The sequence below is a fragment of the Lycium ferocissimum genome, chromosome 8, assembly GCF_029784015.1.
Source record: "Lycium ferocissimum isolate CSIRO_LF1 chromosome 8, AGI_CSIRO_Lferr_CH_V1, whole genome shotgun sequence".
Taxonomy (NCBI): Eukaryota; Viridiplantae; Streptophyta; class Magnoliopsida; order Solanales; family Solanaceae; genus Lycium; species Lycium ferocissimum.
Window position 1 is genome coordinate 39,082,285 of NC_081349.1, and position 16,119 is coordinate 39,098,403.

Sequence of the window (16,119 nt, forward strand, 5' to 3'; positions counted from 1 at the left end):
ATCTACTACAATAGCATGAATTAATTATGAAATTTGTTGCTAATCTATCGCTAGCTAAAAGAATTTTGTAATAATAATCAGTCGCTAATCCGCTATTAAATAAAATTAGTAGACGGAGTTTTGTTGTTTAGGAACATAAGTTGTCCATCTTATTCCTTTTTTTTTTTTTTTTTTTTTTTTTTTTTTTATGGTAGTGATTACCGTAAATATTTATGATGTTATAGCAGGCCTCTCACTATTTATTCTAGGTTACCAATGAATACAACTATCTAATGAAGTTATCGATAATTACATTTTCAATGACCTAATTATGTTTAGTACACAGTCGGTACATTGAACTTAAACTCATGGTGGTAATTATTCAAACTTAGAACTTAAACTCATAGTATAACTATTGGTGCGCTTGCTTTAATTATTCTTTTCAAACTTAGAATGTCATGCAAATTCATTCTTTGTGTATATAAGAGACTTGATTGTGTATATTCTCACCTTAATTTATGACTTATATTAGTAAGCTAAATTAATACAATTTGTCATAAATACCAAGTGTGAATAAGCATTTATCAATGTAATTGCTCCTAATTGTATTCAAAGATAAAATAACTAAACGTAAGGGTATGTACTGACAATTAAGAAAATCATTTCATTTACGAGGAAATTATAAACAAATTTTTATGATAAATAATAATTTATAATTTCATAAAAATAATAACTAAATCCATCATAGTCGGTTGAATTATATTAATCATGTAAAGAATCATTTCCTACATGGATGTAGCGTATATAACTTAAATTCTGTAACATTATCTTCAACCTTCTCCGATAAAAATTTGCTCTTTCTTGTCAGTTCCTTATTTGTTTTCTTTACAAAAGAAGAAAATTTTTAATTAGTTTACAAATACAATTTTTTTTTTTTTTTTTTTTTTTTTTTTTTTTTTTGGGTCTAAACAAGGATTTCTTTTTTTTTTTTTTTTTTTTTTTTTTTGTGGTCGACAGTTGTAATCTAGCTACTGTAACCATTCAAAAACACAACGTGGGATGTCGCAAAAGTCTACTTTTTACCTTATTCCCTTTAAGTGTCGTTCTTGTCTTCACCGAATCATAAGATTATTCTGTTTATTTGGGTCCCTTCCTTTGACTAATTTACATATTTAACTCTCAAAATGTCTAAACATATAAGGCAATGCCCCGATCTGGTGTTATTTAATTTTACCATTTAAGTATCAAGAAATCAATCAATCTTTATTCACCTAACAATTTATGTCTTGGGCGCTGATATCGTAAAGAACATTCTCAATATCAAATTAAGTCAGACTTACAACAATTGGTAGCTGGACGATGTTCAAAGTCAGTCTGATATAATTACTTGCAAAATTGAGTAATAACTTGTTATAATGAGTTAAATTCCATTGATGCTATAAAAAATTTCACACTGACCAATATATAACTAGGATTTAAGTTATTTTTACACCAACAATATGATGATATTTTTATACTATCATCATAATTTAAATTTAACTTGTTATAGCATGCATGTAATGTAATTACCATATATTCCATGTTAGCAACAAATACTACCCCTCTATCCCAATATATAATATTCTTTTTTTCAATCTATCCAAAAAAGAATGACGTATCTTTATATTTCAAAATAATCTTTTATTGAAATTTCCATTTTATTCTTGATGAGATGATTTATTGGCACATAAATTTTTATAGTTTTCTTTAGATCAAAAATTTCGTACGTCTTTATTTCTTTATTAAACTTCGTGTCACGTTACATAAATTAGGACGAAGAGACATGCGTAGTAATACAAAGCCACTGGCAATTACCTTTATCAATACATCGAACTTAAAGTCATATAACTAATTAGTGTCCTTGCATTAATTATTCTTTTCAAACTTAGAATGCCATGCAAATTCAGTCTTCGTGTTAGGTAACCTGCCGAAAGCAATTACCTTGAGAATGCTTTTGCCTATAGTCCACAAAAATTCCCTATAAATACTTAACACTTCTCAATAAACTGTGCATAACACACTTCTTTATCTTCTCTATTTTTTATTGGCCCCTCTAAATTAATTAGTCAGCTTTTGTGATGGCTTCTTTAAAGATTAATGCTATTGTTGTTTTGTTTATGCTAGTGAGCTTACTAATTGGAAGTTCCTCAGCTCAACTTTCAACTAATTTTTACTCAAAATCCTGTCCTAAGCTTTATCAAACAGTGAAATCAACAGTGCAGTCAGCTATTAACAAGGAAACAAGAATGGGTGCTTCTCTTCTTCGCCTGTTCTTCCATGATTGCTTCGTCAATGTAATATTCCTACCATTTTCATATTCCTCTGTCTTCGTCATTTTATATAAACAACATATAAAATAAAACAAAAAACTTTATTATCTGTCTCACGTAACTGACACTAATTGTGTGAAACTTCCTTTTGTTTCACAAATACGTATGTACTTTTAAAAAAATGCTCTTGTTTATTCAGATTCTTACCTTTTTCTTTTTTGGTTGTTGTCTTTATTGCTCAATAACTTCAATTTGTCACGATATGAATTTACTTCAGGGATGTGATGGATCATTGCTCCTTGATGACACATCGAGCTTCACTGGAGAAAAAAGGGCTGCTCCAAATGTGAATTCTGCTAGAGGATTTGAAGTCATTGACAACATCAAATCTGCTGTAGAGAAAGTCTGCCCTGGTGTCGTTTCTTGTGCTGATATATTGGCTGTCTCTGCTCGGGACTCTGTTGTCACTGTAAGTCCTAATCTATGTTACTCGGATCATACAAGAATATTGTCGCACCCATGCCGGTTCTTCAAAAAATACATAGCTTTTGGAGAATTCTACACATATCCGATCATATTTTGAAAGAGGCCGAGCAACATAGGTCCTAATATACGTTATTCGGACTTTTTCAAGTAAAACAACTGCATTTTAAGTTTATGTTCGTATGAGTATTTTTGTGACTCATGTTGTATTTATGCAGCTTGGAGGGCCTAATTGGAATGTAAAATTGGGCAGAAGAGATGCTAGAACAGCAAGCCAAGGTGCTGCCAACAGCAGCATTCCTCCTCCTACTTCTAACCTTAATCGACTCATCTCTAGTTTCAGTTCTGTTGGCCTTTCCACCAAGGATATGGTTGCCTTATCTGGTTTGTGCTTTTCCCTATAACTGCCCTCCTTTTTATTTTAATAGATGACGGTTGTGTTTGAACCAGTTTACGCGTACCCAACTAGTCCATCTCGTACTTTGTTACCTCCCATCACTATATATATTGTGTTACTCTGCACAACAAGACTTATTAGACATGCAGAAATAAATCGCCTAACATCTTTTGTCTCTGATGAGATTTGAACCTTGGTTTATAGTAATTCCCCTCCTTAAAAAACATACCCACAATCCAAAAGAATTAACTGTTATTATTAAGTGCCTATTTTTAAGGTTTTATGCAGTTTTTTTTTTTTCGTGTGACGCTCCGGTATATGATACATATTAGCTCAACTAATTTGAATTCATGTCATGTATAGTCCCATTAGGGGAATACTCCCCAAGTCCCAACCAAGAGAATCACCGGTCCAAAATCTCAAAATCGAAATCTTTAGTTGAGGAGGAGGGGAAGATCTCATCTATTCCACCGTACTTCTTTGTAGGTTTAACCAATTAGTATTTACTATGGATACATATAACTTCTATTAAAGAATGTTCATCCCAACTCACTAATTATGGCATCAAAGATCAAACAGGTAATTACAAATCAGAAATATCCCCTTAAGACCAATATCCCAGCTCCAAAAACAGAGGAAATTCATAAAATTATATTGTGGATATATCTTACCCCACCTCCAAAAACAGAGGAAATTCATAAAATTTAATTGTGGATATATTTGTGTTTAACAGGTGCTCACACAATTGGACAAGCAAGATGCACGAGTTTCAGGTCACGTATATACAACGAGACCAACAACTTAGACGCATCATTTGCAAAAACAAGACAAAACAACTGCCCAAGAAACTCAGGCTCAGGTGACAACAACTTAGCACCACTCGATCTCCAAACACCTACAAAATTCGACAACAATTATTTCAAGAACCTTGTGAACAAAAAAGGTCTACTTCATTCTGATCAACAACTCTTTAATGGTGGATCAGCTGATTCGATTGTGACGTCTTATAGTAATAATCCTAGCAGTTTCAGCTCTGATTTTGTTACTGCTATGATTAAGATGGGTGATAATCGTCCACTTACTGGTTCTAATGGAGAGATTAGGAAGAATTGTCGTAGGAGAAATTAAGTGTTGATTAGTATTAATAAATTGTGTGTGTAAGTGTGAAAAATGTCAACTTTGACACGTTTGTTTTTAATTTTTTAACTTTTCTATAAAGTTTTATTTGTTAATGCAGGCTCAATGTATGTGACCCTGTTAAAGTTTCAAAGCACCAGTTTTTTTTTTGTCTTCTAGTGTAAAGCACTGTATTTGTATCATTATTGGAATATTATGAATTAATTAAACATCCTGGAATATCATTAAGAAATTGATTAAAATCTAATTAGGTGGGGAGTGGGAAGGTTTTGGGAATATGACTTACTACTACTTTGTTACGGTGGTGAAAATATCTTGGAAGTTTTCTTATGGCTCCGTTGCTTAGTACTTTACTATATTAAAGTGGTGAAATACTGAAAACTACAAGACGGGTCAAAGTATAAGAAATTGAAAAAAGAAAGATTTAAGTTATATATAAAATTGGGAAAACATCACCAATTACCCCTAAAATATAAAATATTTACCCGCCTCATGCCCCTTCTAAAATAATTTTGCTTCTACCCCAGCAGGCCGAAAATATTTACCCGACATGCTCCCTTGCCCAAACCCCTTCCTCTTGTTGGATTTTGCATATGTTACTGCTGATTTTCAAGAATAATTAGTTGTTTAGTTGTAAGAGAAGTTTAATAGTTGATTTAGAGCCCGTTTGGATTGGCTTATAAGTTGCCTATAAGCTGTTTTCAGCTTTTTTGAGTGTTTGGCTGGCCAGCTTAAAGCCATTTTGTGCTTAAAATAAGCTCAAAAATTAATTAGCCCATTTGGCTTAGCTCATCTAAAGCGGTTATAAATAAAACATTTTTATAAGCCAAAAAAAATAAGTTGGACTACCCTAACTTATTTTTTTTTTGGCTTATAAGCTGTTTTCAGCTTATAAGCTGCTTTTTTTAAGCCCATCCAAACAGGCTCTTAGTATAATATTCAACTTTTTAGTTTTAATGAGAGTCTAATGTAGGAGGAGTCTACTACTCTATTTATATGCCTATATAAAGGTTTTTTTTTTAGAATGGTAACAATTAATCTATATATCCACAGGTATAACTACATCCAAATGTGTAGACCCCCTTCAAAAGTATTACATCTTACATTGCCTTCCTATTTCCACTAAATTACAACCAGTCAATAACTGTTAAAAGATCTGCTGTTTGATCTAACATTTCCTGTTTACACCAAAAATAGTAAATAGCTAAACAATTCATCTTCATTTTCTCGCATGTTTGCTCGCTTATCTTCAAAACATCTCTCGATTTCTCTCCTTTCAAACCGTCCAACATATGCTTGTCGGGACAATCTTCCATCTCTCCTCCTTCTTTGCCGCATTACCATCTCTCTCGTTCCAACACTTCATTACTTCTTTTATAATTCACTGCTTTCACCCGCTTGATTTTTTTCATCTTGAGAAAGAAGCGCCCACAACCGGTCCGTCACTTTGCAATGCAAAAAAGATGGTTGAATATCTCGCTTGTTCCCCACATAAGTAAAATCTAGAGCATAAGTGAAATCCTCTTTTGTTCGGGTTCTCGTAGTCAAAGATCGCTTCTTTTGCCAAAAGCCAGGAAAAACAATTTACCTTGTAAAGTATTTTGGTTTTCCATATCATCCTCCAAGGCCATCTTGCCTCTTGATTTGTTGTTGAGCACAAGTCTCTGTATGCAGATTTAATAGTAAAATTCCCTTTACTATCAGCTTTCCATTCCAAAGTATCCCTATCACCTATTAAATTGTTGAAATGTGCTACTGTGTTGTAAAAAGCTGCTATCCTTGGCATCTCCCAATCATTCAGATTCTTTCTTAGGTGTAGATTCCATCCTTGTCCTGTCCATATTTCGGCAATTGTGGCTTGTTGAAGTTGGCATAAGGTGTAAAGATCTAGGTACATTTGCTTTAAAGGTTCTTGGTCACACCAACTGTTATCCCAAAAGGACACCTTCAAACCATTCCCAACTTTAAATCTTGCTCTAGCCAAAACTAAAGGCTATAGATTTCTCATAGATCTCCACAAACTGCAACCATAAGGGGTAGTTACCACTTCAGTCATCCACTTATCCTCCATCCCATACTTTGCAGTGACCACTTCTTTCCAAAGTGAGTTGTCAGTTGTTGCAAATTACCACAACCATTTCATCAACAAGCTTTTGTTCTGTCTGCTCATGTCTCTGATTCCCACCCCTCCTACTTCCTTGTTGATTGTCAACTCCTCCCACTTAACTGGATGGAACTTCTTCTTGGCTTCATTACCTTGCCAGAAAAAGTTTCTCCTTAAAGTATCTATCCTTTTAACCACATTCACTGGTATAGGAAACATAGACATTATATAGGATGGGAGAGCATATAGTACACTATTAACCAGTGTCAATCTTCCCCCCAAAGACTGGTATTGACTCTTCTAGTTTATCAGCTTTTTGTCATATTTTTCTATCACCCCATTCCATATACCTTTAGACTTGCTTTTTGCTCCCGCAGGCATGCCCAAATATGTTGTTGGCGCCCCACCCTGCCTCCCAACTTCTCTACTAAAGACTCTAACTCTGTTACATCATTGATTGGATATACAAAGCTCTTCCCCTAGTTAATATGTAGTCCTGATATAGCTTCAAAAATAAGGAAAATGGCCCTTAGAATTAGCATGTGTTCTTCCATTGCTTCACGTAATACTAAGGTATCATCGCATACCGATGGGTTATCTCTAAATTATTTCCCGCCCTATTTTCCACCTAGAAACCCCTTATCCAACCCTCTCCTTTGTTGTGTGAATCAAATTACTCATCCCTTCCATTGCCAAGATGAAGAGAAAGGGGATAAAAGATCCCCCTTGTCTCAGTCCCCTCCGAGAGGAAAAAAACCAAAGAGACTTCTATCGATCGAACCGAGAATTTTACACTACTGATACATTGCTTGATCCATCTAATCCACCTCGTTCCAAATCCCATCTTCTGAAGCATGTTCACTAGATAGTCCCAGTTTAGGTGATCATAAGCTTTCTGTCTATCAAGCTTGCATAAAATGCCTGGCTTCTAACTTCTCTGTTTGGAATCTACACATTCATTTGCTATCAGTAATGCATCCATTATTTTTCTGCGTTTAATGAAAGCCATTTGTTGTCTGTCCACCAGCCTGTGCATGACTTTTTTCAATCTTTTTGCCAACAACTTTATAATGATCTTGTAACCCCACCCCACCCCACCCCACCCCCACCCCCCCAAATCAAGCTAATTGGTATGAAATCATTTAGCTCCACCGCACCCACTTTCTTAAGGATCAATGCCACAAAAGTAGCATTTATGCTCCTTTTAAACACTCCTTCCTCATAGAAGTTCTCAATTCCAAAGAACTAAATCGCTTTGATGATCTCCCAAAGATCGATCGAAAAAAGCCATAGAATAACCATCCGGACCCGGGCTTTATCCCCGCACATGCTTTCGATACTTTCCGTAATTTTCGTGGTTTAAATGGTGCCATCGCATGGCATTGTCTTCTTCTCCAATTCTTGGACAATTCCTCATGTCTAATTGAGTTCTCCATCCTTCTGTCTCTGTGTATACCTTCTCATAGTAAGCTACAATCTCCTCTTTCACCTCTTCTGGTTCAGTGGTTATCTCCCCTATAACTTTTAATTTTTCAATAGAATTAAATCTTCTGTGTGCATTTGCTGTTTTGTGGAAAAATGTTATATTCCTATCCCCTTCTTTTAGCCATAAGGCTCTGGACCTCTGCCTCCATGCTATTTCTTCATGCTTTGCTATGTCTTCAAATTCCATAGTGAGAGCTAATCTGGATGCTAACTCACTTTCCTCTAAAGTTCTGTTTTCTTGAATCTCTTCAAGCTCAGCTAATTGCCTCAAAGACATTTTGTTTTTGCAACCCCAAATTACCATGAGTAGTCTTCCTCCACTCCTTAAGCTTCCTCTTTAAAGCTTTTAACTTAGCCACCAAGATGAAATCTGGTTTTCCGCTGTAATTGAAAGAATCCCACCAGTTTTTGACTCTTTCATTAAACCCCTCCTCGTATTCGGCCTACCGCCTTTTCAAACTTGAAGTATGATATTGATGCTTCCTAGTCTCCATATTATAGTATCAAATGTGAGTGATCGATGTTACTCGTGCAGGATAGATCGTTTGATCTTCCCGAATTTTGTGTCCCATTCTTCGTAAAATAAGATTCTCGTCCAATCTTGCGGCCTATTGTGTATCTATCTCCTTTTTCCAAGTGTACTTCCCCCCGTCGGCTCCGATCAACCAACTCCATGTCCTCGGGAACTCGTAAAAATCGGTCATAGCCCCGCCGATTCTATTACAATTTTTCTTTTTTGAAGGATGTCTGACAGTGTTAAAATCACCACATAGGACCCAAGGACCAGTGCATAGTCCCCTTGCTACTCCTATTTCCCACCAAGTTTATTCCCTTTCTACTCTACCATTTGGTGCATATACTCCTGTCATGTGCCAATTAAATTCCTGATTTTTCCCAGAGAAGTTACAAGATACTGAGTAAGCCCCTACACTGCTCAACGCTCCTTCCCATACCCTTTTATCCCACATTGTAACAATGCCTCCCCTAGTCCCACTAGCTTCCAATTGCACATAATCCACCCATCTATCCCCCCATACTTCTTTGACTATGTTTATGATATCCCCCTCCACCTTAGTTTCCTAAAAGCAGATCACATCAACTTTCCAAGTCTATACTATGCTCGTGATTCTAGTTCTTTTCTTACCACAATTCAAACCCCTAACATTCCATGAAACTATGTTTAAATTCATGGATCTTTAATGGCCAAATATCCCCTCTTGCTTCTTGTTCCATTACTCATAAACTTTGTGTCTAATTCTAATCCCTTCGCCTGATTCATCCCTTTTTCTTTACTTTACCAGCCTTCCCCATGTTCATCCGTTTATTACATCGTCTCTATCTTCGTAAATAACTCTTCAGCCTTCTTTTCACACCCTTTAAAACTATCCCCAAATTCAGTGCTTAGCTTCATAATATGTTGTTTGATCCATTCTGAGGGTTTGATGACTTGCCCTGTTTCTATTGCTGGAAATTGGATTCCCAATGGAACAACATTCTCTTCAATATAGTTTGTGGTCTCTTCTTGTATCCTTGGTTGTATGTTCCCCAATTCCCCTGTTTCGATGTATGATTCTTTTCCCATGGATGTGTTTCCCCTGAACTGTGTAATTTGAGTGTTTTGGTATTCTTCTCCCTCTGCTTGATTCCCCAGATTTACGATCATGTTGTGCATGTTGAGGTTGAACATATTTGCTTGTATTTTTATGTTCACTGCATCCTTCATTTGGGCTTTAGAAATTAATAACTGTTGATTAATCACTATTGGATCAGTCAATCTCCGGCCCACTTGGCATAACATTTTAATCTGGCCCACTACAGCTTCTAGTGGCCCTTTCTCTTTCCCCTCTGAGACACATGCCCTCCAATTTGAAATTTCCCCTTCTTTAGATGACCCCACATGACCTTTTTTTTAAGTACACTGAATCTTTCACCAAATTGGACTCCTGTACTTCTTTATCCACTAGATTAAAGCCTTCACCCTCTCTCCTCCCTTCTTTAGATGACCCCACATGACCTTTCTTTATATACACTGACTCTTTCACCAAATTGGACTCCTGTCCTTCTTTATCCACTAGTTTAAAGCCTTCACCCTCTCTCCTCTCTTCTTCATTTCTGACAGTCACCGGAGTTTCAACGCAGATCGCAATTTTGTATGCAAATCCATCACTAGATACCTCTATCTCTCTCGGAAGCTTCCTCCCACTACCTTCCACCTTAATTCGAGCCCAATAAAGGTGGTTCTTAAGGGAAGTCTCCTCCTCCGTCTCGATATAACCTCTACAATTATCTCCAATTTGCTTGAAGAATTTTTATGACCATAGGCTTAGAGGAAGCCCTAATAGTTTGATCCATACCCAGTTTCTTTCAATTTCTTCCGCCCAAAGATCCCGTCGTTGGTTTCCACCATTCGAGTGTCAGCTTCATACGCTTCCAGACCCACTCCCCTGTCAAAATATGTTCTGCCACCTTCCTTGATGGGAGTTCAAAAAGAAAGTGACCATCATTCATGGCGTAAACATTAACCCCAAAAGTTGTCTTCCAGGTGTTGCAAGCCTACCTTCTGACATCGTTAAGAGTTGGACACTCTTGTAATGGGAGCTAGAACCTTCCGACAATACACCTATTCAGTAGATCTCTCTCCAAAGTTGAAGCATCTCCGGAAATCGTTATGCTATTACTTTTAGAGTGTATCTGTGCCTTCTTCATTGTATCTGTCATCCATCTATTGTTGGTACAAGCTTCTTTGAAGGAAATGTCTAGCTGCTTCGTAACGGGTCTCTGTGGTTCCATCTCTTTGACTGGTCCATATGTAAACTCTGCTATGTTGTGGGCTGTGCTTCCCCATCCTCCTCTGTATGTTGTTTCCGGTGTAATGATGACTGATTTGCTCTGTCCTTGTATAGCGACAAAGCCGATGTATCTTCCACTCCCATTGTATTTAAGAGTACAGAAGAATTCTGAGAAATGGTTCTTCAAATTCCATCTTCTAACCACCTTCCCCTGTTTCTTTGAAGCTTCAACAAATATCGACACCAACCATTTCAGGACGGTAAGACTAACTTTAACTCTTCTCATTAAATTCCTGCTACGCTCCACCCACTCATACCATGTTTCTGCACCATAATTACACTTAGTAATATCATAAGACTTAAAACCAAAGATTGTAAAATATACTGTTTTCCCCTGTTAAAAGGTCCGGCCATAATTGCCGAAGCCTATATAAAGGTTTATAATTAATAAAATTTATATGAGACAGTTTTTCATTAATATTTTCTACCTTATTGCTTGCATCTCCCTCCAAACAATCATAACAGTGCTATCAGCGCCTTTATTGATCTCAATGGGTCTGTGCATTCATTGAAAAACTTTTGACAACTTTTAACCCATACCTATTTTCAACCAATTATAACTCGTGCTTATTTTTAACGCTCAGGCTATTTTCAACCTATTTTAACCCGTGTTTATTTTTAACGCTCAGGGCTATTTTCAACCCATTTCAACCCGTGCTTCTTTTTAAAGCTCTGGGCTATTTTCAACCATTACCAATTTAAATTAATTTTTAATTCATACTATCTTTAACCTTATTTTTTCAACCATGACAAGCAATAGTCTCTCTTTGAATGTCTCACAAACCTTCACGGGTGAAAATTATCATATTTGATCAGTGAAGATGAAGTTAAGAAACTTTACACCGTTTGAAAATAAAAGTTGCACAATTACTTTCAATCGACGTTACAGAAAAATTGTTATGGAGAAATACTTGAAGCATGTGATGAAAAAATGCAAGAAAATTGAGTTCAAGAAGAATAAAGACTCATGTTAGCGATGTGTGCAAGTTCAAATACTCATAAAGAAATCCACAAACACATATTGCCAGAGTCGAAATTAAGGAGGAGCAACTTTTCTAGATTGCAGCAACAGAAGCAAGGAGGAGTGTTGGATTTTGCATCTATTATTGCTACAGTTTTCAAGTATAATTAGTTGTTTAGTTGTAGGAGAAGTCTAATAATTGATTTAGTATAATGTTTAGCTTTTTAGTTTTAGTAAGAGTCTAATACTTTTGTTGTAGGAGGAGTCTACTACTCTATTCATATGCCTATATAAAGGCTTATAATTAATAAAATTTATATGAGACAGTTTTTCATTCATATTACCTACCTTGTTGCTTGCATCTCTCTCCAAAAAATCATAACACCTCTTTGATATCATCACCATATATTTATATATCACGATGGTATCATGGAAGACTAACAGAAAGACTGAAATAGTCCTCCATGATACCATCTCAGTATATTTATATACCACGATAGTACCAATATGGTCCTGGGGAGTGTCTCATTGAAGGACTGAAACAGTCCTCCATGATACCATCACAGTATATGTACATAAGACATGGTGTCATAGACGTTTTTTTTCGAGAAAAGTGTGTCTTTTTGAATAAATGAACATGATCATCCATAATACCATCTCAGTATATTTATATATCATAATGGTATCATGGGGGACTAAGAGAATGACTGAAGCAGTCTTCCATGATCAGGGGCGGATCCACGTGGACCGTGCCGGGGGCTCGAGCACCCATTGAGCCGACATGAACTTCGTATTATTTACATAGAAAATATGAAAAAACAGGTACAGTTTATTAATAAGCACCCAAAGAACAAAACTGTTGGTGGGTGCTTTGGTATTTGCCTACTATTCCACACAGCCTCAGCCCTCAGGTCGCGTGTTCGATTCCCGCCGTGGGTTATTTATTTTTTCACATTAAAACTTGTTCCTTAAAAACTGTATTAATTATATAAAAAAAAACGTTGAAAAATCTGACTTTTCCTATTCAAACTCTAATATTTTAATTTTGACTTTGAGTTTTTTATTTACTATTTCTACTTTTTACATCTCCTTTCCCAAAAAGGTTACAGCTTTCTCTCTACACAACCCTTCTTCCTCTTCACCAAATCTCAACAAGACAACAACTAGTAAGCTTCTCAACAACTAGCAAGCTTTCTTCTTCTTCTTCTTCCCAAATCTCAACAATTTCAAAATCAAAATACAAAAAGCAAGGTAATAAGATTTGATATTTTGATTAAAGTTAGATATTGAAAAAAAGAATTTTGGGTTTGGAATTTTCAATGCTATTGCCATTTGATAATGCTTTAAATTCAGATTAGGGGAACTTTTTCTATTATTTGATGAATATATTATATATTATGATTGGTAAATGGTAATTTCTTGTTTTCTTTCTTTGGACTTGTGTTTCCTCATAGTTACCAATTTAAATGTTACTACTTTAAATTGGTAACTTAGAACGGAATTCTTCAATGACTACTGGTATTGTTGGTAAAGGTATTTTGAAGAAAGTAGAACACACATGTAATATTTCCTTATTATTGATTCTCATATGGTAAAGAGAAATACTCTGTATTTCTGTGCCTTGTATATAACCTGATTTAGGAATTATGTGAATCTTGTTTTTGTAGGAATTATCTTTGTGAATCGAGTAAGTATATCACGAGATGGAAAATTGGGCAACCAAGTTCTAGTTCTACTTATCCATCTGTTGCTTCATCTGTAGCTCTAGAAATTCAAAGGGAAATCATGGCTCCAGAAATTCGAAGGGAAACATTTCCTTCGGGTGTTAATTTAGAATCTTTTGAAGCTAATCCGAGAATTAGAAAGCCTATTGCAGAATATAACCCTAATATACGTGATGAAGTTAGGAGATATTATATTCAAAAAGGGCTTTGCCAACCTGAGGTTCATGATTTTTCTAAAACTAAGTTTGGGAAGGAAATGCACCAGTTTAATGCTAATTAGTATAAGGGTCGTCGTAAGTGGTTGGAGTACAGTATATCAAAAGATGCTGCATATTGTTTATGTTGCTATTTGTTCCAAAATGAACATGAAAGTAATGGAAATACGAGTGAAACTTATACAAAAGTTGGCTTTAAAGCTTGGAACAAGGCTCTTGAAAGGTTTAGAGCTCATGTTGGAGAGGTAAATAGCATCCACAACAAGTGTTTTAATAGGATGCTTGATTTAATGAATCAATCACAAATAATTCAAAACCGCCTATGACAAGAAACTCGAAAAAGACAAAGTGAATCGCGACGTGGCTTCGAGTGCTTCAAATACGTGACAAGGTTTCTCTTGAGACTAGGATTATCATTCCGTGGGCATAATGAGAGTCAATATTATTCAAATAGAGGTATCTTTCTTGAACTTTTGCAATGGTATGAAGATATTAGTAAAGATGTTGGAAGCATTATATTAGAAAACGCCCCAAAAAAATGAAATGATGTGTTCTCCAAGTATTCAAAAGGATATTGTTGATTCTTGTGCTAAAGAAACAATCAAAGCCATCATTGAAGACTTGGATGAGGATTATTTCGGGATACTAGTTGATGAATTAAAGGATATATCACACAAGGAGCAAATGGCAATTGTTCTGAGATATGTTAACAAAGAAGGCGAAGTAGTAGAGCGATTTGTCGGTATTATTCATGTTAGTGATACATCTGCTCGTTCATTAAAGGAGGCAATCTACTCTTTTCTTTCAGATCACTCATTAAGTCCATCATAAATACATGGGCAAGGTTACGATGGAGCTAGCAACATGCAGGGAGAGCTAAATGGCCTTAAGACTTTGATTTTGAATGAGACTCCATCAGAATTTTGCATTCATTGTTTTGCTCACCAATTGCAGTTAACACTTGTAGCTCTTGCAAAGAAGAATTCGAATGTAGATGATTTTTTTTGTATTGTTACTAATGTGTTAAATATTGTTGGAGCATCTTTTAAGCGCAGAGAGTTGCTTCGAGAACATCAAGCTCAAAAGTTAGAGGAGCTTTCATATTAGGTGAAGTGACATCAAGCGAGGGATTAAATCAAGAACGTGGACTTCAACGACCGTGTGATACTCGTTGGGGTTCTCATTATAGAACATTAGATAATCTTATTGTCCTATTTCCATCAATCATTCACGTGCTTGAATTTACTGGACGTGAGTGTCCTAATTATACTGACAGACTTGTTGCTAAAAGTCTTGTGAGTACGATTAAGGAATTTGATTTTGCTTTTATGTTGCACTTGATGTGGAAAGTTCTAATGATGTCAAATGAGTTGAGCTCCTCATTACAAAGGATGGATCAAGATATTGTCAATGCTATGGGACTTCTCGCTCTTACAAAGCAAAGATTACAAAAAATGAGGGATAGTGAATTCGAATTATTAATGGATGATGTCTCTTCTTTTGTGATAAATATGAAATAATGATTCCAAATATGGACGCTAGCTACTTTCCTGGAAGATCGAAGCGTAGATATCTTGATATTAAATATTCTCATAATTTGCGCGTTGATATTTTTTATGCTGTTATTGATTTACATCTTCAAAAGCTTAAGAATTGTTTCGATGCTGTGAGTACTGACTTACTTCTCGGTATGGCTAGTTTGAATCCAGTTAATTCATTCGGAAATTTTGATAAGAACAGGATAATGAGGTTGGCCGAATGTTATATGAATGAGTTTGATAGTAGCAAGCTTCGAGATCTCAGTTGTCAGCTTGATAGTTTTATAGTTTATGTTCGTGGTTCTGACAAGAGGTTCTTCAACTTGAAGGGAATTAGTGACCTTGCAAAATTGTTGGTTAAGTCCAATTTGCATCAAACCTGGCCACTTGTTTATTTGCTTATCAAGTTGACTCTCATTCCCGTTGCTACTGCGTCTGTGGAACGGGCTTTCTCTTCCATGAAGTACATCAAAAATGAGCTTCGTAACAGTATTGGTGATGAATTTTTGAATGGTTGTTTAGTTTGCTATGTAGAGCGTAAGATATTCGCAACTGTAAGCAATGATACTATTATTCATCGTTTTCAACATATGAAAAGTCATCGAGCACAGTTATGACTTATGACTAGATGTGTCTTTTTGTAATGATAACATTTTTAGTAGCTCATGTGACTTGAGATTAGAAGTTGCTTTTTGTGATGACAATATTAACCGTTGTTTTTTCATTAACTTTTCTTATTGCCGTGTTCGAGTGACTCAGATATTTATACTATGTGATTACTAGCAACCTTATGTTTAAGGAAGTGAGCACCCACGACCTTCAAATCCTGGATCCGCCATTGTCCATGATACGATATCAGTATATTTACATACCATGTCATAATTTTTGGGGGCATCTCATGTAAATAGTTTTGATTTTTCCTAGGAACCAAAAGTAAT

At 35.7% G+C, this 16,119-nt stretch overlaps 3 protein-coding genes across 3 annotated transcripts; all 3 read left to right on the top strand.

Annotated features, from left to right (window-relative positions):
• The first annotated feature begins 2,050 nt into the window (after window positions 1–2,050).
• Window positions 2,051–4,537, top strand: LOC132068402 (peroxidase P7-like). The gene is made up of 4 exons (XM_059461975.1): window positions 2,051–2,312; window positions 2,566–2,757; window positions 2,990–3,155; window positions 3,902–4,537. The coding sequence occupies exons 1-4, from the start codon at window positions 2,097–2,099 to the stop codon at window positions 4,294–4,296; spliced, it is 969 nt and encodes a 322-aa protein (XP_059317958.1). The 5' UTR covers window positions 2,051–2,096; the 3' UTR covers window positions 4,297–4,537.
• A 9,652-nt stretch (window positions 4,538–14,189) lies between these two features.
• Window positions 14,190–15,163, top strand: LOC132066332 (uncharacterized). Its single transcript, XM_059459658.1, has 3 exons — window positions 14,190–14,429; window positions 14,598–14,633; window positions 14,699–15,163. The coding sequence occupies exons 1-3, from the start codon at window positions 14,190–14,192 to the stop codon at window positions 15,161–15,163; spliced, it is 741 nt and encodes a 246-aa protein (XP_059315641.1).
• Window positions 15,164–15,174: 11 nt separating this feature from the next.
• Window positions 15,175–15,798, top strand: LOC132066333 (uncharacterized). Its single transcript, XM_059459659.1, has one exon. The coding sequence runs from the start codon at window positions 15,175–15,177 to the stop codon at window positions 15,796–15,798; it is 624 nt and encodes a 207-aa protein (XP_059315642.1).
• The last annotated feature ends 321 nt before the right edge of the window (window positions 15,799–16,119 follow it).

What these genes read in the sequence shown, in the direction of transcription:
- LOC132066332 (XM_059459658.1), top strand. Translation starts at nt 14,190, where the DNA reads ATGTGTTCTCCAAGTATTCAAAAGGATATTGTTGATTCTTGTGCTAAA. An exon ending in CTGCTCGTTCATTAAAGGAG is followed by an intron (nt 14,430 to 14,597) that starts GCAATCTACTCT and finishes CACCAATTGCAG; the next exon opens with TTAACACTTGTAGCTCTTGC. An exon ending in TTGCAAAGAAGAATTCGAAT is followed by an intron (nt 14,634 to 14,698) that starts GTAGATGATTTT and finishes TTTTAAGCGCAG; the next exon opens with AGAGTTGCTTCGAGAACATC.
- LOC132066333 (XM_059459659.1), top strand. Translation starts at nt 15,175, where the DNA reads ATGGACGCTAGCTACTTTCCTGGAAGATCGAAGCGTAGATATCTTGAT.
- LOC132068402 (XM_059461975.1), top strand. Translation starts at nt 2,097, where the DNA reads ATGGCTTCTTTAAAGATTAATGCTATTGTTGTTTTGTTTATGCTAGTG. An exon ending in TCCATGATTGCTTCGTCAAT is followed by an intron (nt 2,313 to 2,565) that starts GTAATATTCCTA and finishes AATTTACTTCAG; the next exon opens with GGATGTGATGGATCATTGCT. An exon ending in GGATATGGTTGCCTTATCTG is followed by an intron (nt 3,156 to 3,901) that starts GTTTGTGCTTTT and finishes TGTGTTTAACAG; the next exon opens with GTGCTCACACAATTGGACAA.